The sequence below is a fragment of the Myxine glutinosa genome, chromosome 13 (assembly GCF_964187855.1).
Source record: "Myxine glutinosa chromosome 13, kmMyxGlut1.1, whole genome shotgun sequence".
In the NCBI taxonomy this organism is placed as follows: Eukaryota; Metazoa; Chordata; class Myxini; order Myxiniformes; family Myxinidae; genus Myxine; species Myxine glutinosa.
Window position 1 is genome coordinate 105615573 of NC_136273.1, and position 22976 is coordinate 105638548.

The 22976-nt window shown below is 36.9% G+C and overlaps 2 protein-coding genes across 3 annotated transcripts in view; one reads left to right on the forward strand and one right to left on the reverse strand.

Annotated features, from left to right (window-relative positions):
• The window catches only part of LOC137418319 (zinc finger protein Gfi-1b), an 83834-nt gene that overhangs the window by 32226 nt on the left and 28632 nt on the right, over positions 1-22976 (reverse strand). The window lies entirely within an intron of this gene.
• On the forward strand, positions 1403-21348 carry LOC144888714 (uncharacterized). The gene is made up of 3 exons (XM_078767714.1): positions 1403-1588; positions 1766-2856; positions 21345-21348. The coding sequence occupies exons 1-3, from the start codon at positions 1472-1474 to the stop codon at positions 21346-21348; spliced, it is 1212 nt and encodes a 403-aa protein (XP_078623840.1). The 5' UTR covers positions 1403-1471.

A 22976-nucleotide genomic window follows, 5' to 3' on the forward strand; every position in this document is an offset into this window, starting at 1 on the left:
TGCCCTTGGCGTCGACAACGGCGGCCGATGTCGCGCAGGCTTTCATCGCCACCTGGGTCGCCCGCTTCGGCGCCCCCTCAGACATCTCATCCGACCGCGGCCCCCAGTTCACCTCGGAGCTCTGGGGGGCGGTTGCGCAGGGGCTCGGGGTCCGGCTGCACCGAACCACGGCCTACCACCCCCAGGCTAACGGCCTGTGTGAGCGATTTCACCGCTCATTGAAGGCCGCGCTCTGGGCCACCCTCCGCGACGGCGGCTGGGTCGACAGGCTCCCCTGGGTCCTGCTGGGCCTCCGGACGGCGCCCAAGGAGGACCTGCGCGCATCCGCAGCGGAGTTGGTCTTCGGGCAACCGCTGCGGGTGCCGGGCGAGTTCCTCCCCGACTCCACGGCACCATGGTCCGCGGCACAGCAGCGCTCCGCTCTGCAAGAGACCGCCCAGAGGTTCGCCCCGGTGCCAACGGCATGCCACGGGCACCCACCGACGCACGTCAGTAGTGTAATAATGTTGCTTCTGGGACACCTCCGTTTAACATGGGAAATCCCTATCTAATGTCATTTACCCCCTTGTCTTTTTCAAAAATCATAAACACCTCTATTTCTCCCACCCTCATCTTTATGAACCTTTTGTCTGTAGTACCTATCCTTAATGTTGTTCATTAGACCACTCAAACACTACAAATATTTGTTTTCTCTTATAGACCTATCATCCTTCTTCTACATATCATCTGGCAGATTAATCTTTGACCCATTCACTTCCATATTAATTCTTTCCCTCCCTCATTGCCCCTAAAGACCTCTATTTCTCTCACCCTGTTCTTTACGAACCTTCTAACCTTTTGACATGTTATCCTTATTCATTAGACCACTTAAACACCTGTGATCCTTCTGACCTTATGAACCTTTTAACCTTTTACTCTTAATATCATCTGGTGAATATAACCCACTCAAACAACGACCCTACAAATATTTGTTTATGCGTGGGAAATAATTTAATTCTCCTACAACTCTCTTCACCATCTAATATATTAACAAAAAATATGTTTGAGTTTGGTTCTTTATTAAGATATTTTAACTGAGCTAAGATAAAATGGTAAACCTCCCTCAATGTTCTTGTTTGAGCACCTCCAGTGCCACATACCATTTTTTGGGAAGCTCCGCCCACTTTTTGGTAAACCACGCCCATTTTTTACTAAGCCCCGCCCACTTTTTGTTAAGCCACGCCCACTTTTTACTAAGCCCCGCCCACTTTTGCTAAGCTCCTCCCACTTTTGCTAAGTCCCACCCACTTTATAAACTCTTCAGCATTGTATCATTTCCAGGTAATACATTACATCATTTTCAGGGAATTTCCATCACATCATTTCCAGTTAAGACACGCCCAGGGAATTTCCACAGGAAGACACACCCAGTCCTTATAAAAGGCACTGACCACACAGGCTTTTTCAAACACGCTTTCTGCTTCACTTGAGAATGGACTACTATGCCGAAATGGAATGGGATAACTTTGCTATTCCATGGAGTCCTACTACCTGTGTAGAACTCAACCTTCAGATTGATGAACTGGACTCGAACCTCTTATCAATGGAGGTAAGTTTGTTTATTTATTTATTTATTTATTTAATTTTTTTTTTTTTTTTTTTTTTTTTTTTTTTAAGATGAGACTCGTGTAAGAGTTAACAAAGTTTATTTTAATATTCATAGAGCTTGATTTATACAAATAAAAAATATTGTATTAAATTAATACATTGTTATTTTCTTTCACAGGAAATTGTATCTGAGATACGAAATGAAAATTCTGCTTTTAACACAACTTGGGATGAAGTTATTTTTTTGTTTGAAGACATTTTGAACAACCAAGACCCCCAGAACGAGTTCTACCTTGATGACCCAGCCAAAGAGTTATACCTTGGAGATCCACAAAATCCTGAAAAAGAGTTTTACCATGATGATACTTGTTGTGAGTTATCAAAACAAAACCCACTGAACAAGTTCTACCTTGATGAGCCAGAATACAAGTCATACATTGGAGACCCACAAATTTCTGAAAATTGGGAAAGGAGAGTTCTCCCTGATGGTCCGCAGTTATACTATGTGAGACACATCATAGAAACCCTAAAAAATTGGGCAAGGAGAGTTCTCCCTGATGGTCCGCAGTTATACTATGTGAGACACATCATAGAAACCCTAAAAAATTGGGCAAGGAGAGTTCTCCCTGATGGTCCGCAGTTATACTATGTGAGACACATCATAGAAACCCTAAAAAATTGGGCAAGGAGAGTTCTCCCTGATGGTCCGCAGTTATACTATGTGAGACACATCATAGAAACCCTAAAAAATTGTGAAATGGGAATTCTCCCTGATGGTCCGCAGTTATACTATGTGAGACACATCATAGAAACCCTAAAAAATTGGGAAAGGGAAGTTTTCCCTGATGGTCCGCAGTTATACTATGTGAGACTTATCACGGAAACCCCCAATATTTCTGAAAATTGTGGTTTTACCTTGGGGACTTGGAAAGATGGTTATATTTTTGGAGACTCGGAATGGGGGTTTTGTTTTGATGACTCGGAATGTGATACCTATCTTGGAGGCTCAACAGGAATGTGGTTATACCTTGGGAACTTGGAAAGTTGGTTTTATTTTGGAGACTCTACCTGTGGGGTTCCTCTTGGAGACTCTTTGGATTCTAAAGCAATGAACAATGTTCTTTATTTAATGACGCTTGATTTAAGCAATATCAAGAAAGTTCGAGGAAGAAAATGCTGGAAAATTCTTTCTTCCCATTTCTACTTCTTCAAACTTAAAAGCCTTGAAAGACAGAATTGGAGGAAGAGGGAAAAAAAAAAAAGAAATACGTATTTAAAAAAGAAGAAAAGAAAGATTATGTTAGGGTTTGGGTGGGATTTTGAATGTGAGGGTTAGGGATGGGGTTGGGTTAGGGTTGTGATTTTGAATGTGAGGGTTAGGGTTGGGGTTGGGTTAGGGATGGGGTTGGGTTAGGGATGGGGTTGGGTTAGGGATGGGTTGGGTTAGGGTTGGGATTTTGAATGTGAGGGTTAGGGTTGGGGTTGGGTTAGGGATGGGATTGGGTTAGGGTTGGGATTTTGAATGTGAGGGTTAGGGATGGGTTGGGTTAGGGATGGGGTTGGGTTAGGGATGGGGTTGGGTTAGGGTTGGGGTTGGGTTAGGGATGGGGTTGGGTTAGGGATGGGGTTGGGTTAGGGATGGGGTTGGGTTAGGGATGGGGTTGGGTTAGGGATGGGGTTGGGTTAGGGATGGGTTGGGTTAGGGATGGGTTTGGGTTAGGGATGGGGTTGGGTTAGGGCTTGGGTTGGGTTAGGGTTTGTATATTATTATGACTCACTCGCACATACACACACACACAAAAGTTAAGCCCCAACTAAAAAGTTGTGGGATTCTGTGTTTGGGGTTCACAGATTTAAAAACGTATCCCCATTATACACACACAAAAGTTAAGCCCCAACTAAAAAGTTGTGGGATTCTGTGTTTGGGGTTCACAGATTTAAAAACGTATCCCCATTATACACACACAAAAGTTAAGCCCCAACTAAAAAGTTGTGGGATTCTGTGTTTGGGGTTCACAGATTTAAAAACGTATCCCCATTATACACACACAAAAGTTAAGCCCCAACTAAAAAGTTGTGGGATTCTGTGTTTGGGGTTCACAGATTTAAAAACGTATCCCCATTATACACACACAAAAGTTAAGCCCCAACTAAAAAGTTGTGGGATTCTGTGTTTGGGGTTCACAGATTTAAAAACGTATCCCCATTATACACACACAAAAGTTAAGCCCCAACTAAAAAGTTGTGGGATTCTGTGTTTGGGGTTCACAGATTTAAAAACGTATCCCCATTATACACACACAAAAGTTAAGCCCCAACTAAAAAGTTGTGGGATTCTGTGTTTGGGGTTCACAGATTTAAAAACGTATCCCCATTATACACACACAAAAGTTAAGCCCCAACTAAAAAGTTGTGGGATTCTGTGTTTGGGGTTCACAGATTTAAAAACGTATCCCCATTACATTTTATTTATTTATTTATTATTTTCAAGGGTATTATCTGCTTACTTGTGTTTTTTGTAATTCTTGTGAGTAAAATGAACCCAAGATTTCTTCTCCATTTAAATCATATAATTTGTAGGTCCAAGGGACTGTATCCATTACATCAATGATTTTAAATAATTCACGAGTCCATTTTTGTGTATAACCTTTCTCAAAATGACTTTTCCATTTGTATATTCTTACAATATCACCAACTTTAAACTTGGGCTTTCTCAAATTAATCTCCTTTTCATATTCTAATTTTGTAAATGTTTCTGATGGTTTTGATTGTGTTGATGAATGAACTGTATTATTGTAATTATCTACAATATCCTGAATTAAATACACCCATTTTTGAGAACCGAGTTGTGTGAATTTTTTATATAATTTCTCTTTTAAAGTACGATTAAAACGCTCAATAACAACTGCCTTTCCTTCATTAAAGGTGCTGTATAATTTAATACCCTTCCCCTTAAGAAATTTCATGAATATTTTGTTATAGAACTCTGTTCCCTCATCAGTCCATAACTTCTTTGGTTTCCTTTTATCCCGATCAAATATTCGCTTAAAGGCTAACATTAAAGTATCACCCCTTTTATTTTTTAAAGGGACAACCCAGGCAAATCTACTCCTCAAATCAATAACGGTTAAAGCATACCTGTATCCCCTGTCATTATTCAATTCAATTAAATCAGCGGACCATATGTGGTCGGTGTATTTAGAATAAACCTTCCTTCTTTTAAACTTTGTGATTATAGGTTTGTGTAATTCTTCAGCCAAAAGCTCCTCAGTCTTGATGACATCATTAGAGCCTAATAGTTTTTTGAGGAATAACCAAGACCAAGTTTCAATTTAGCATTTATCAAATTTCTCACAATAAACCTATCAACTTTCTCTCTCAACGTTGGATTTTGTATCAAAGACAAATTATACAACATTTCGCTGTCGGCTTTATGTTTTTCAGTCAACGTAGTGGTATCCCCATAAGCAATATCATGCTTCATACACACTTCATCAACCCTATTTGTAGGTTTAGACCAAGGTTTAGGATTGTTAGCCTCATCTAATCTTTTATCCAAGTTTGTTCCTGGACCACAGAAAGAATACCCTGGAAGGTGTAATTCCCCTGGAATTCCAGTTGTTGTAAATTTACTTCCTGACAGAAACTTTTGTATGTCTCCTCCTCTTTTAGGAGAGATGAATTGGCACTTTTTAGAGCCACACACTTGACATATTCCTTTTTGACAAACTCTATTATTTTTAGCTTTAACATAAGAGATATTTTTAGATTTAGTTTTCTTTTTACATTTGAGACAATAACTCATATTTATTTATCAGAAAAATTCCGACAGAGTATCAAAACCTTTTTGGTTTTCAACATATACATTTCAATCTTTATTTTTAAAACATAAAGAATCCTAAGGAATGCCTTCACTCTCTCCTCCATTTATTTACAAATAAAAACTAACTAAAGTCAATGACACCAACATCATCAATCACATAATCTTTTCCTTCTTCTTCTTCTTCTTCTTCTTCACCACTTTCTCGTTTAAATCTCCTCCCTGAAATTGGAGACATTGACGTTCTTATTTTTGAAACCATTATCTTCATAAGAGTTGTTAATTCTTTAATTTCCTCTTCGGTGCGTTGAGATTGATTTATTTGCTTTAATACACTCAATCTTTTATGAATCTCACTGATTTCCATCTCCCTTTCCTCCTTCTCCCTTTTCTCCCTTTCCTCCTTCTCCCTTTTCTCCCTTTCCTCCTTCTCCTTTTTCTCCCTCTCCTCCTTCTCCTCCTTTTTCTCCCTCTCCTCCTTCTCCTCCCTCTCCCTTTCCTCCTGCTCCTTTTTCTCTCTTTCCTCCTTCTCTTCTTCAACTCCTTCCTCATCCCTTGCTACCCTTGAGTTTGAACCCCAAAGAATATTATACATATACTCATCTGGATTTTGAGATATTCTTGTATCTATAATTATTTTTCTCATAATAGGATACCAATAAGATTTGTTGACGATTTCTAAAAGAGTTTTATATTTCATAACTTTGAGAAGTTCATTTTTATTTAATATTTTAAACAAGTCTCTATTTGTGGGTTTAACAATATCAGTATAAGGCCAGTTTTTAATGACAAAATTCCCATGTATATGCTCCAAATCATAAGGTATGTAATACCGAGCACCCTTTTCTTGTAGGTATCCTTGAATACAAAAATTATAATTCTCTTGTAGTCTTCTTCCTGCCATTTATGTATCAGAAATATATGTGAGATTAATATTATGACAGGTAATACCACCCCATCTTCCCACTACCAAATCGGTTTGTATTCCTCGGCTTTCTATCCTTATCTCATTACCTTCCTTCTTTGTCATGCGAACCATCGCTATACTATCATATATTTTTATTTTCTTAAAATCACGTATTTGTTGTTTACTAATTGTACTTCCACATAAATCCTTATCTTCACCAAGTGGATAATATTCTTCTTTACGAGACTGATTTAAATCATGTAGGTCTTCTATGTTTATTGAAAAAGACCAATTATACCCTAAATCAGGCATATCATACCCCCATTTATTAATTCGCATATTAACTAAATGTCCTTCTTTATAAAATTTAATTGTAAGCAGGTAGTTAAATTCAATGAGGAAAGGTGTATGGTCAGTATAACCAGGTGTTGTGGTTGTAAATTTTACTTGTTTCACAAAACGTGCTGTTTTCTTTAAAGATATATATTGTGATAAATCACTGAATCTAATCAAGTCATTCGCATCTGTAGGGTTTGGATAATTGATTAATTTATAAGTATTCTTCATATTAATATTTTTACTTACACTATATTTTTGTCGTTCAGCCTGTGCCTTTGTATAATAATTTGATAAATCAATATCCTGAGAGGATTTTCCAAAGATAGAACCATCTTTTCCAACATAGGTCATTTATATTAGATAAAAAATGATATCATAAAAATTTTCATTATTGTTGAGTTGAAATAATACATATAAACATAATTGGCCACAACATTTAGAATTAATTTCTTGAACTTGGAATGTTTGATAAACACCATTCTGTAAGAATTGTATTACTTCAACAGGTGGTGGCATACCATAACTATCAAAATAATATTTATCCTGACTATTATGAATACAAACCCAATGAGAACCATTCTGTGTGTCTAAATTCATAATAATATTCTTTGTATTCTTATTTATATGTATTAATTCATCTCTCATACAAATAACCACATTATCAATTTTTAGTGTTTTACAATACTTAGCTAGTTCTATATTTGACGTTGTATTCTTTCCAAATTGTTTAAACCATTTATCCATTTATTTATGAGAAAGATACAATCCATTACCCCGTTTAGTTAGTTTAACACCCGCTTGAGCGATAGAGGAAAGCATATCTCCAACCAACAATCTAGCTTTATCAGGTAGACTTTCAAGTTTTTGAGCAAAATCTACAATTACACCACTTCCACTAATTTGTTTCTCCAACTCCTTGTTATGTCTTTCCAATTCTTTTTGAGCTTTTAGTTGTGCCTTCCTTTCGTTAGCAGTTTTTACCGCTGCTGAAATACCACCAGTCAATGCTCCCGCCGCACTTAAACCAGCAAATAAAGGAATTAGAAACGGGAGAAATCCTCCTCTTGACTCGTCTATTGAATATTTCTTTAACATAGGTTTCGTCATTTTAATTTTAAGTGATCCAACATCATTTAGTGTTTTTACTTGTGTGTGTGTGAGTAAAACATCAATTCTTACAGCTCCTTTTCTTTGAATTGTATTAACATTAATAATACAAGGCTTTTGATTTTGAATACAAGATGTTAATTTATTAAGATTGATTTGATTAACATATACCCCAACCATTTATTTATGAGAAAAAACCTATGTGATATTAATCATAACACCATTATCTGTATTAATCTGTAATTCTGTTTCCTCCAAAAGCAAACAATATGCATTAACCTCTTCACTCTCCCCTCTTTCAATGTATAGAGAAGTATCCACTCGATTAGACTTTATAGTTTCCTTTTGAGAACTCAGGTCAATTGCGTAGATTGTATAAAGTTTTTGAAACGCAACCATATCCAAAATAGGATCATTATTACCATTACTTTCACACACCTTTTGGTAGGACTTGTAGGCTTCCGCATAATCATTTTTTTCCCAATCAATTTCCAATCTATCTCGCGGATAAAATGTGCCATCAAGAGAAACCCGAAGTTGTTTCACCTTTGCATTATCACTCAGGGCATTATTCTTATTAGTACCGTCCTCTCCATCTGGTTTTTTAAAAATGAGCCAGAGGTATCGTGGCTTTCCTTGAAGAACACCTAAATTCCAAGTGTAGGTAGTGTGTTCCAGTTTAACGTGTTGACATCTTCTTTTAAGGTATGATACATTTAGCGGTTTCTTTGAGTTAAGTCTTCTATTTAACATCTCTTCCGTTTTAAGATTAGGAGTATATTCACTGATATACCAACACAAATCATTAATAACAAATTTATTATTTTCTCCAAAAGCATTTTCATCCCCAAAAAGCAATCTATTTACATTATCATTCCTTTGTAGTTGAAATCTAATTTTAAGCCCATACAAAACTTTATCATAATCACAAAATCCAAATATACCTTTCAGAGGTACTGCTACGGTAAAACTATTCTCAGCTTTTGCGTCATCATTATACATTGACTTCCTTTGACTATAACCAGGGTCTGCGTTTGTACCCGTTGACATATCAGGAATAAAACCTTCAACAGCTCCCTTACCCATTCTATCACTAAACGAATATAGTGTAAATTTCATCATTTCAGATGTAGCAGAGACATAATCAACCGCTTCAACCTCTTGTGTTCCAATATACAGGCGGACACTGTCAAACATTTTCCAGAAGAAATCATTTACGAGTGTAGCATTAGTATTATTCGCAGCCTTAGTGAATTTAAATTTACACAGCAAGAAACTATCAGCTATATTCAAGTAAGTTTGTTGATTATTTATTTCAAAACTTTTTGTTCCGTTTGAATTCCAGTCTGTTCCTGTTATAGCATTTACCTTAAAATAGTCTTCCTTTTTAGTGGAGTTTGAAATGATAATCGTATCATCCAAATCATAGATACTATCAATCGCTTCCATACTTGTATTTATATAGCATTAAAATTGTTGAAACCCTGACCCAAGTATTTTAATGATTTTTTGTCGTTCTTGTGAAGATAGTTGAGTTTTACCTTTTTTTATTTCTTTGATTGCTTGTAATTTATGAGACTCCTTTTGAGCATCTTTTATACTCTTTATAGCACCCGCAACGGAGCCCACGGCAGAAGCAGTTGAACCAATTAGGTCTTTATGTTTAAGGATGGTTGAACCAATACCCATTAGAGTATCAATTATCCCATCTCCTTTATTTCGAAATTGATGACCCACACCCCGTTGTCTCTTAGGTTTATAGTACCCTTTACCCACATACCTTGTATAGTCTGGTGAAAGGAACATGCCCTCCCCTGTAATTATTTTATATTTTCCCAACTCGTGTTTTCTTACAATAACCATTATTTATTTATTGAAAAACTTCACGTAGGTGAATTCTGATGGATATAATTTCATCATTAAAGGATATCATACGATTATCTTGGTCGGTTATCCTAAAATTTACTCTGTATATGGTTTTTCCTGACACAGGTAAATAGACAAGATTTTTTGGTTCCATATTAAATTTATAACCAATCGGGGTTGAGTATGCACTGAATGAAAATATTGTATTTGTTCTTATTCCATCGTTATAAGCACCATCAATCAAATCACAATGAATTAATACTGAATTTATACCGGAGGATATTTGGATAACATTATCACTGTAAAACGTCCCGTTATTTTCAATCTTTTTTGAAGAGAAACCCAATAGCTCTCTAAACGAATTTTCAATCGTGAAATCAACTTTATAATTATTTTTAAGTTTAATAGTTGATTTTGAAGTGTGTTTTTGAATATCTATTACAATATTTTTTGGTTCATCACCTTTTTCTTTCATAAGGCGAGAGACTTCTGAAGATATTTGAGAAATCTCGTAAGCTCCAGGTGAAACGGTTATAGTTTTATATCCACTTCCTGGATTATAACTAAACTTGTTGTTTTTCTCTGTGATATTAAAAAGGGTATTGTAAGTTTCCATTGACAACAAAGATGCCTCATATGAGGTAAGGGGGTCAAGTTGTAGTGGGTAAGGGAATGAAGCTGTGTAATCGCTCGTTGTGAAATTAAAACTAAGAATTGTGCTTCTCATCTTATTTAATATCTAATAAAATATCTTTGTATTGACATTTATTAATTATTTTCATGTTCATCAACTGATCTAAAATGGCTGAGGATTCATTAAAACAATTGTTGTTTCCAGCCTTCTTACTACCTAACAACAATAATAGCCTATTAACTAATTGTGATGGGTCATTTGGAAGAAAACTAACACCCGAACCAAGCTTACTTAAAGCATCAATAATATGTTTCTCCTTCTCATTCTTCTTACTTTTACCAGCAACAGAAACTCCATAATCAAGTGCATTTAGCAACTCAATATATACCCTATCTTCCTCTCTTTCCATATCAAGTGGTTCCTCAAAATATTTTGAACCGCTGAATCCGGGGTTTGTTAGAAGAAACATTAATCTTGGAGTTAATTTAACATTTGGTTGAGTAGAACTCAAGAACATCAATTCATCATTAAATATCAATACCTTTTCTTCCACAAGATGAAACACTGCTGGTTCTTCTGTTGGAATGAGACCTGCTCTGGTTTTTGAACCCGCCGAATATTCATTGTTTTGAAGAGCTTCCACAACATAATTAGGGGGTTGATTTACCTCCTCAAGTTTCCGAAATAATCCCTCGTCATCATATTCTAATTCACCAAGTTCTTGTTTTGTTATCTGACTAAAATCTTTGAGCATTTGAAGTTTTTTCGGAGTAAATTCTACCGTGGGAACTGTAGGTGAGTGTTGAGTTTTCAAAAGTGGTTTAAAGAATTTCTCTTGTTTTCTTTCAAAGGCTTCTTCACCAGTTAGTTTCTGTCTCCGTTTCTTCTTTATCTCTTCCTGTTGTTTAACAACTTTTGAAACTAATTGTTGATGTTCCTTAAACTTTCTTTCTCTTTCTTCGGTATTCATTTTCTGTATTTATTTATTGAAAAATATCATTTAGTATCTCATCTTGTTTCACAACAATATATTTATATTTTCCAATCGTGTGTTTCATATAATTTTCAAATTCTTTTTTACTACATAACGTAGAGCAATTATCTCTCCAAAAATTATTTACATCTATTGAATTTAACTTAAATAAAATAAAAGTATTGGCATTGTTTCTTATTGAGCGTCGAGGGAGTTGAAAATATGATTGACTAAGATATATACAATTACAAGAAGAATGTCTCCCTCTTGTATAGTAGCTATCCATTACTGTTTGGTTTCTCTCATTAACACAATCATCAAAGATGACGAGGTTCTTTTTTGATTTATCTAAATCTTGAGGTGAAGGTATATCATCCGTATTATCACTGAGAATACAAGTTATGGGTTTCGATTTTGATTTCTGTGTATCACAAAATAATTGTATTATATCTTCAATATTATAATCATTCAGTTTGTTTTGAAGTTTAAATAAACCGATAATGTCTTCCTTTTTAAGACCTGCATTAAAACCCTGTGAGAGTAGTTGATACTCGGGTTGAAAACTTGACTTTGTAAAAATTATTAAATTATCATAATCTAAAAAATTAGGACCAAGGAGCATCTTTAAAAGTAAACAGGTTTTCCCACATCCGCTTGAACCAACTATTAGACATCTCAATGAATTTGGAATGTTTTTATGGTTATTAAATTTTATCTTATTTTCCCAAACGGGTAAAAAATCATTCATTTATATATTTGGAAAACAAGTCATCCAACTTTTTTTGAGCTATTTTAGAAACTCTATATTTTATCCTGAGTTCGGGTTTAATTTCAAAATAATTCATTATTTTATTTATGTAGTATCTTGTATTAACATTTCCATTAAAATTATTTTGAATAATAAATATCATTAAACCCTTATACATTTCCTCAATACAAAGAGTCTCTTTCCTTGTAAGAAATGGTGTATTATCACCATAATGCTTAACATTCATCTCTCTTATTAATCTTGTAAAGTAATTCATTTTTGGTTCTAATTTAAAAGAGTTATATGTTTTTTTATATTTCTTATTATCATTAATTAGAATATAATCACAGAATAAACATTGTTTATATGAATCCTCATCATTAAGCCCCACTCTATCACAAGCCGGACAATTCTCTAATTTATCATATGGAGAGTCTGGAAATTCTAAATATCCTTCAGAACTTATCATATTTATGTGGTAAATTTTTACTTAAACTAAACGCAAGTTTATTCATTAATAAATACAATGTTTCAAAGCACAAAAGACAAATTTCAATCAATCTCTACTTCGGTGGAAGATATAGAAAAATATGTCAAAGATGTTAAATTGAACAAAGATAAATATGGAAATTTTTGGGTAAAACCAGTTATGGAAAATAACATGAGCCCCTCTATTTCATTTAAAGGAAGAGCTCTAACTATACCTGGAAAGACATCCATTAAAGTAAATCTAACAAAAGTTTCTCCTCTACTCCTGGCAATTTATTCAAAGCTTGAAAAAGTGATTGACCATGATACTTTGAAAAAGAATGATAAGACCATTAATAATTCTAGAGGAGACATTTGTATTTTCTTTAATAATCCAAAGGGTGTAGATCTAAGTAAAATGAATGATGTTAATATTTCTGGTGAAATGTCATTTCGTTCTATGATAGTTAGAGATTATTTAAAGATAACTTTTGATATAAAAATTGTAGAGATTGAATCTGTTAATGAAAGAAAGTATATAGATATTGATGGGAATATTTTTCTTGCTAATTAAATATGAGTCAATACAGCAGTGAAGATTTTACTATTTCATTGAACTCGGACGATAGTGATGATAGTATTTCATTGAACTTGGATGATGGTGATGATAGTATTTCATTGAACACAGATGATAGTTATGATACTAATAGTTTGTGCTCAAATGATAGTTATGAGAGTAGCTTTATTGATGACTCTGAGTATGATTCTGAGTATTCATGTGATAGTTATGACTTAGATGATTCTGAGTGAAAAAGTGTTTTAGTTTAAGCACAGTGATATATATAAAACGGAGCTGTAAAGCTCAAAAGTGTTTTATTTTAAGCACAGTGATATATATAAAACACCACGTTTTCTCACGCTATAAATATGGTTTATTGTGATACTTGCGAGAAGGAAGTAAAATATTATAAACAACATATTCTCACCGCAAAACATACATACAACATTTTAAACAAACTTTCCCCTCTTCCACCTGAAACAAAACACTGTTCTACATGTAATAAAAATATCCTCAAGAAAGGCTTCAAAATACATCTTAAAACAAATCTACATTTATCAAATTTTATCACAACTAAAAACTCTGATGGAGCATTCAAAGGACATATTAAAATAAGAGTCTTTAACTTCAAACCTCCTGAACCAGAGTCTATAGTTGATGCTGTAGAAATAGTTAAACCTGCTGTTCAAACGTTGATTGAAAAAACACTAAAGGAAATGAAACCACTTAAATTTTATATGGGAGTAAAATTAGAAATGACAAAGGATGAAGGAGTTATAGATGCACCATACATGAGAACTGAGCCACACTTTATATCTTCATATCAAGATTTTAAAACATCAGGAGTCTATGATGAACTTATTAAACAAGAGCAAGATGTGGATAATTCAATCGTAGGAAGTGGATTCAATATAGGAAAAATTATTTACATAGACATTCATATTCTTAAATCAGATCCTCTAAAAGCTTCTTCTTACATTGATTTACCCAGTGTTATCAAAAATAGAAAAGCAGTTATCAATATCAAAAATAAAGACAATAAATGTTTTCTCTGGTCTATTTTAGCACACTTACATCCTCCACATTTTCATGATGAAAGAGTATCTCATTATAAAAAATATGAGAATACATTAAATACGAAAGATCTAAAGTTTCCGATGACTTTAAATGATATTCCTAAATTTGAAAAGATGAATAATTTATCAGTTAATGTTTATGGTCTAACAGAAACAAACAACATTCAGGTTTTAAAGCTTTCTGACAATTGTAAACAAACTCATATTAATCTTCTATATTTTAATTCAGACGAAAATTCACATTATACATACATCAAAGATATTGCTAAATTAATAAAACCACAAGTCTGTAAGAGAACAAATAAAATATATATTTGTTTGCGTTGTCTTAACTTCTTCAATTCACAAGAAAGATTAGATAAACATTCAAATTATTGTGGCGAACATAAATCAACGGTAATCAATATGCCTAAAGAAGGCTCAAAGATCACATTCAAAGATGAAAATAAAAAGATCAAACATCCATTTGTTATATATGCTGATTTTGAAAGTATTTTAGAAAAAATTGATACTGCTTCTCAAGATCCAAAAGAATCATACACAAATAAATATCAAAAACATACTCCTTGTGGTTTTTGTTATTATATCAAATCATCCGTTGGTGATAAATATAACAAGTTAGAGATGTATAGAGGCTCAAATACCCCAGAGGAGTTTGTGAAACGACTAGAAAAAGACTGTGTTCGATTAACCAAGATAATGAGAGAAACCAATAAACCAATGTCCTTAACAAGTAAAGAAAAAAGGGAATTTATAAAAAACAATGTCTGTCATATTTGTGAGGAGAAAATTGGTAAAGGTCTAAAGGTTAGAGACCATTGTCATCTCACTGGTAAATATAGAGGTCCGGCTCATCAAAGTTGTAATATTAATTATCAACTCCCCTCTTTCATTCCTGTCTTTCTTCATAACAACGCTCATTATGATACACATCTATTTATCAAGGAACTCTCAAAGACTTCTGGAAGTATCTCAGCAATTCCAAACACGGATCAGAAATACATTTCATTCACAAAAACAATTCACACATCTCCTATTACTCATATCAGATTTCTTGATACATTTAAATTCATGGCAAGTCCATTGGTTAACTTGGTTCAAAATCTAAAAGAGTTTCCATGTCTTTCAGAGTATTTTTTAGATAAAGATTTTCTAACACAAAAGGGAATTTACCCCTATGACTATATGGACTCATTTGAGAGATTCAATGAAACACAACTTCCTTCAAAAGAAAATTTCTATAACAAATTAAATAATAGTCATATATCTGATAAAGATTATGTACACGCACAAAATGTTTGGGAAAAATATAACATCAAGAATCTTGGCGAGTATCACGATTTGTATCTCAAAACTGATGTGCTTTTATTGGCCGATGTATTTGAAGCCTTTAGATCTGTTTGTCGCACTGGATATGGATTGGATCCTGCTCACTACTACACAGCACCTGGATTGGCCTGGAGTGCGATGTTGAAAATGACAAAACAAGATTTGGATTTGATAACCGATGTTGATATGCTTTTGATGATTGAAAAGGCAAAAAGAGGTGGAATTTCACAAGTCTGCTCGAGTAGATACGCAAAAGCAAATAACAAATATCTTCCAAATTATGATCCAACGAAAGAGAGTTCTTACTTGATGTACTATGACGCGAACAACCTGTATGGCTGGGCAATGTCTCAGGCTCTTCCTTATGGAAAACTTAGATGGGTAAAGGAAAAAGACTACAAAAACGTTTTACAAGATGTATGTATCTCTACACAAAAAGAATTGGATGAAGAAAAAGTTGGTTATTATTTTGAAATTGATTTAAAATATCCAGAGGAACTCCATAACCTACACAAAGATCTCCCATTTGCTTGTGAGAAAGAAAGTCCAAAGAAAGAATGGTTGAGTGATTATCAACGATCGTTTGATATAGGTGAATCAACAGAAAAATTACTTACTACATTATATAACAAGAAAAATTATGTTCTACACCAAAGAAATTTGCGACAATATTTATCAAAAGGTCTAAGAGTAGAGAAGATCCATAGGGTTCTAAAGTTCAATCAAAGTCATTGGTTAAAGGGGTACATTGATTTTAATACACAAAGAAGAACAGAGTCAAAAACAGATTTTGAGAAAGACTTTTATAAATTGATGAATAATGCGGTCTTTGGTAAGACTATGGAGAATGTGAGGAAAAGACAAAATATCAGACTATCAACATCTTGGGAACAAGCATCAAAATTAATTAATAGACCGAGTTTTACTCGAGCTGAGGTCTTTACTGAGAACTTTTGTGCGATCCATTTGATTAAAGAGAGTATTGAAATGAACAAACCTATTTATATTGGAACAACAATTCTTGATTTATCAAAGTCATTAATGTATGATTACTTTTATAATAACTTGAGGAAGAAATATCAAAATGATGTTAATCTACTTTATATGGATACAGATAGTTTTATTTTGAAAATTAATACCAACGATGTTTATTCAGACATGAAAAGAGACATTAATATCTATGACACGAGTAATTACAGTCCAGAGAGTGAGTTGTTCTCTTCTAAAAATAAAAAGGTGATTGGAAAGTTCAAGGATGAATTAGGAGGAAATGTTATGAGTGAATTTGTGGGATTGAGGTCAAAGGCTTATGCTTATAAATACATTGTGAATAACGTTGAAAAGACTGATAAGAAGTTAAAAGGTGTAAAGAAAAATGTTATTAAAGAAACAATAAACTTTAAGGATTATTATAACTGTTTAACAACAAAGAAAGAAGAGTTTAGAAAGATTAATGGAATAAGAAGTTATAAACATCAATTATATTCAGAAGAGATAAATAAGAAAGCATTGGGGGCTTTTGATGATAAGAGGTTTATTTTAGAAAATGGAATTGATAGTCTCCCTTATGGTTATATAAGTATATAAGTGATAAGATATATATATAAGTGATAAGATATATATAAGTGATAAGATATACATAAGTGATAAGATATATATAAGTGATAAGATATATATAAGTGATAAGTTAAAAAGGGGGGGGGGGGGGGGTGGGGATTTTAACGGGCTACCGCCGCCTTTTTTACTATTATATAAATGATAGAACCAAGTATCAACCAGACTAAAGAGTGGAGGTGTAATCAACCTTGGTATATAAATGGAAAACATAATGAATGTGAAAAATATCAAATAGGTATAATTGAAAAGGCAACTGGTAAAAAAGTTCACAAAACAAATAAGAGAATTAATTTAAATACCGGTGAATTGGGTAAAAAAGATGGAAATATTTTTGAGTGGACGGAAAACTTTGATGGTTGTCAGGAAAATATATACTTTAATTTAAAAATGGTATGTGGCACTGGAGGCGCTCAAGCAAGAACATTGAGGGAGGTTTACCATTTTATCTTAGCTCAGTTAAAATATCTTAATAAAGAACCAAACTCAAACATATTTTTTGTTAATATATTAGATGGTGAAGAGAGTTGTAGGAGAATTAAATTATTTCCCACGCATAAACAAATATTTGTAGGGTCGTTGTTTGAGTGGGTTATATTCACCAGATGATATTAAGAGTAAAAGGTTAAAAGGTCCATGAGGTCAGAAGGATCACAGGTGTTTAAGTGGTCTAATGAATAAGGATAACATGTCAAAAGGTTAGAAGGTTCGTAAAGAACAGGGTGAGAGAAATAGAGGTCTTTAGGGGCAATGAGGGAGGGAAAGAATTAATATGGAAGTGAATGGGTCAAAGATTAATCTGCCAGATGATATGTAGAAGAAGGATGATAGGTCTATAAGAGAAAACAAATATTTGTAGTGTTTGAGTGGTCTAATGAACAACATTAAGGATAGGTACTACAGACAAAAGGTTCATAAAGATGAGGGTGGGAGAAATAGAGGTGTTTATGATTTTTGAAAAAGACAAGGGGGTAAATGACATTAGATAGGGATTTCCCATGTTAAACGGAGGTGTCCCAGAAGCAACATTATTACACTACTCACGTCGCCCCGGAGCTTCGCACGGCGGAGTACGTCTTCGTCCGCCACGATGCCCATCGGACACCACTGCGGCCCCCGTACGACGGGCCTTTCCGCGTGCTGGAGACCGGGGCGAAGCACTTCACCCTGGACATCGGCGGTACTCCTGACCGCGTTTCGGTAGACCGCCTCAAGCCGGCCCACCTCGATGTGGACCATCCACCGCCAGTGGCCCGACCCCCACGTCGGGGCCGCCCTCCTGCGAGCGGACCCCCGGCACCGCCCAGCCCCGCCGCCACGCCGCCCCCCGGTCCTGCACCCATCCCAGGAGCAGCCAGGGGCATCCCACCTGGCATCCCTGCACCCCGGACGCCGCCGATCGCCAGGGGGCGCTTCGGCCGGGTCATTCGTCTGCCCCGCAAACTGGCCCTCCAGGTGCGCGGGAATTCTGGGGGGGCGCGTGTGGCGGACACAAAAGCCCACTGGCGTGGTGACATCATTCCACGCACCAAGTGGGCGGTGGCCACGCCCGAGGGGTAGGCGTGGCCTCATGATATACCCCGGGCGACCAGCCCGGAGGAGCACAGTGTTACAGTGTAGTCTTACAATAAAGACGTTTATATGTTACCGCTTGTCCGCTTCCTCCTTGCTCACAAGCAGCGCGCGTAACGCCGCGCTTTAATATGTTATTAATTATATTATGATTATATGTTATCAACTATACGATGATATGTTATCAACTATATTATGATTATATGTTATTAATTATATTATGATTATATGTTATCAACTATACGATGATATGTTATCAACTATATTATGATTATATGTTGTCAACTATACGATGATATGTTATCAACTATATAATGATTATATGTTATTAATATATTATGATTATATTGAAGAGCAGAACTCTGCAGCAGTTTCTCGTGGAGGGAATGAATGAACAAGGGAATGTGGGCGTGGTTAGAGGAGGAGCGTACACAGGCATCAATGGACCAGGTGATTGTCGTGCCGATTAGCCGGACAGGTGGCAGGGGAAGCCCCGAGCAATGTTTAAATATTTTATAACAACATCAGTTGAGACACAGTACAGGGTTATCTCAGGAAGGAGAGTTTGGTGTTGAATTCAGAGTGAAACGTAATCTGTTGGAAAGCAGAGCTGGGGCAACGTGAGCCCGAATACTGTACTCCATTGACTATACCGTTTCATGTGGGACACATTAGTAAGACAATGCTAAAGTCGTTATAGCAAATCTGAAGCTTCATTAAAATCTCATACACTGTATCTTTATACATGTGAATATCATCAAACTGTCATACAATGTACGTGTCACCAAAATATCATACGCTGTGTCTTTATACATGTGTATGTCATCAAACTGTCATACAATATACGTGTCACCAAAATATCATACACTGTATCTTGAACATGTGTATGTCATCAAACTGTCATACAATGTACGTGTCACCAAAATATCATGTGCTGTATCTTTATACATGTGTTTGTCATCAAACTGTCATACAATGTACGTGTCACCAAAATATCATATGCTGTATCTTTATACATGTGGATGTCATCAAACTGTCATACAATATACGTGTCACCAAAATATCATACGCTGTGTCTTTATATATGTGTATGTAATCAAACTGTCATACAATGTACGTGCCACCAAAATATCATACGCTGTGTCTTTATACATGTGTATGTCATCAAACTGTCATAAAATGTACGTGTCACCAAAATATCATATGCTGTGTCTTTATACATGTGTATGTCATCAAACTGTCATACAATGTACGTGTCACCAAAATATCATATGCTGTGTCTTTATACATGTGTATGTCATCAAACTGTCATACAATGTACGTGTCAACAAAATATCATACGCTGTGCCTTTATACATGTGTATGTCATCAAACTGTCATAAAATGTAGGTGATACCAAAATATCATACGCTGTGTCTTTATACATGTGTATGTCATCAAACTGTCATACAATGTACGTGTCAACAAAATATCATACGCTGTGCCTTTATACATGTGTATGTCATCAAACTGTCATAAAATGTAGGTGATACCAAAATATCATACGCTGTGTCTTTATACATGTGGATGTCATCAAAATGTCATACAATGTACGTGTCACCAAAATATCATATGCTGTGTCTTTGTACATGTGTATGTCATCAAACTGTCATACAATGTATGTGTCACCAAAATATCATACGCTGTGTCTTTATACATGTGGATGTCATCAAAATGTCATACAATGTACGTGTCACCAAAATATCATATGCTGTGTCTTTATACATGTGTATGTCATCAAACTGTCATAAAATGTAGGTGATACCAAAATATCATACGCTGTGTCTTTATACATGTGTATGTCATCAAACTGTCATACAATGACCTCTCTGGCCTTGCCCCCCCAGCTCTCTCTGGGCTCTGTCCCGCAAATATTCCTACAGGTCGCACAAGATCTGCCTGCAACCCTCTTATGGTTAAACTGCCAAAATCAAGACTCTCTGCTCACCTTCACTCCTTCATTCCCCTTTTCTCCCGCCTCTGGAACAAACTCCCTCACTCTCTTCAATCCCACTCCACCCTCCAGGTCTTTAAAACAGCTGTTCACCACCATCTCTTTTCTTCCCCCATCCAAAACCTTGATCTTTTCTACCCCCGCTAATTTCACCCCAATTCCACTTTTTTGAAATACCAACTTCTGTCCTGGAAGTCCTTGGTGTCCTTGTGTTTTATACTTCTCCCACCCACCCCCCCCCCCCTTCCCACGCCTCCTTCCCCCAAGCCCTCTCCCTCCCACACATCTCCCTGCTCTTAAATGTTGTGTGGTGTCAAGTGTTTGTGTGCTTCCCCTTCTCTTGTCTTCCGCTCCCTCTTTTTATATATTTTGTTTGTCTGGTTGATTTGTTTGTGAAGTAAATTTCAGGTCTTTCACGAGCCTCGATTCAGTATACAAAAAAAAAAAAAAAAAAAAAAAAATGTACGTGTCACCAAAATCTCATACACTGTATCTTTAAACATGTGTATGTCATCAAACTGTCATACAATGTAGGTTATACCAAAATATCATACGCTGTGTCTTTATATATGTGTATGTCATTAAACTGTCATTCAATGTACGTGTCACCAAAATATCATACGCTGTGACTTTATACATGTGTATGTCATCAAACTGTCATACAATGTAGATGATACCAAAATCTCATACACTGTATCTTTATACATGTGTATGTCATCAAACTGTCATACAATGTACCTTTGTACATGTAGGTGATACCAAAATATTATACGCTGTGTCTTTATACATGTGTATGTCATCAAATTGTCATACAATGTAGGTGATACCAGAATATCATATGCTGTGTCTTTATACATGTGTATGTCATCAAACTGTCATACAATGTAGGTGATACCAAAATATTATACGCTGTGTCTTTATACATGTGTATGTCATCAAACTGTCATACAATGTAGGTGATACCAAAATATCATATGCTGTGTTTTTATACATGTGTATGTCATCAAACTGTCATACAATGTAGGTGTCACCAAAATATCATACGCTGTGTCTTTATACATGTGTATGTCATCAAACTGTCATACTGTAGCGGTTGCCGCTGAGCATACACAATCGCCTTACACCTGCCGATGACGCAACCAGGGAGCGATCACTGTACCGGGCTCGCCCAGGCCGCCCGGGCATGCCCAGACTCGCCTTTCCCGGACTCGCCCAGGCCGCCCGGGCATGCCCAGACTCGCCTTTCCCGGGCAAACGCTCCGATCGGCATGCCGCGCCCGGCTTGGGAGGCATGGCTTCCGGCATGACGTGTTTGATTGTGCTTATATATATTGCTACCCGATAAACGGGCTTTTCAGAGTACCCGAGTTTTCGTTTTACCAATAAAGGAGCTCGGACGAAGTCCCGTTTTTTGTCGCGTCAATCCTTTCGACTCGTGTAGGAGCACAGTTCCTCACTGGTGACCCCCGACATGGACACGGCAGTTACCCTTAAACTGCCTACCTTCTGGGAGGCTCACACGGCGGTTTGGTTCACCCAGGCAGACTCCCAGTTTGCCCTGCGAGGCATGACTGCAGAAGACACCCGCTTCCACCACGTGGTAGCAGCACTCAGCTCCGCCACCGCGGCCCGTGCCCTGAGCCTCCTCCAGCACCCGCCAGCCGCTGACAAATATGGCGCAATCAAGACGCTCCTCCTCGACGCATTCGCCCTCTCACCGGCAGAACGCGCACGACGCCTGCTCGACTTGCCCGAGCTCGGCGACACGCGCCCGTCGGAGCGGATGGACTACATGCTCTCGCTGCTAGGTGAGCACTCCTCGGATTTTCTTTTCCGGGAGCTGTTCCTCCGCCAGCTACCTAGCCAGGTACGCTTCGCCCTGGCAGGCACGCAGATCACGGATCCCCGCGCCCTCGCCAGGGAAGCCGACAAGATCTCCTCGGCAGGCCAGCACATCGGGGCAGCTACCTGGAGCCCGCCGCCGTCTGAGGCGACGCCCATGGCACCCGAGCGCCCGGTGCGGCTGGAGGCCGAACTGCCAGTGCGACTGGCGGCCGCCACGCCGCGCCGACCGATTCCAACACGACGGCCGGGGCCTCCACCTGACCAGGCATGGTGTTATTAACACGCTAGGTTCGGCACTTATTACATATTACGGCATATTATTACCACGCCCCCGTGCACTTTCGGCGAGTCGGGAAACGGCCGGGCCGGCGTTCATTACCAGCCATGAGCGCCGGCCACTCGGGCAACTCGCTTTTCATCAAGGACAAAGCGTCCGGGCGGCGTTTTCTTTGTGACACCGGCGCCCAACTGAGCGTCATACCCGCCTCTGAGCAGGACAGGCAGACCGCCGTTTGCGGCCCCTCCCTGGTCGCTGCCAA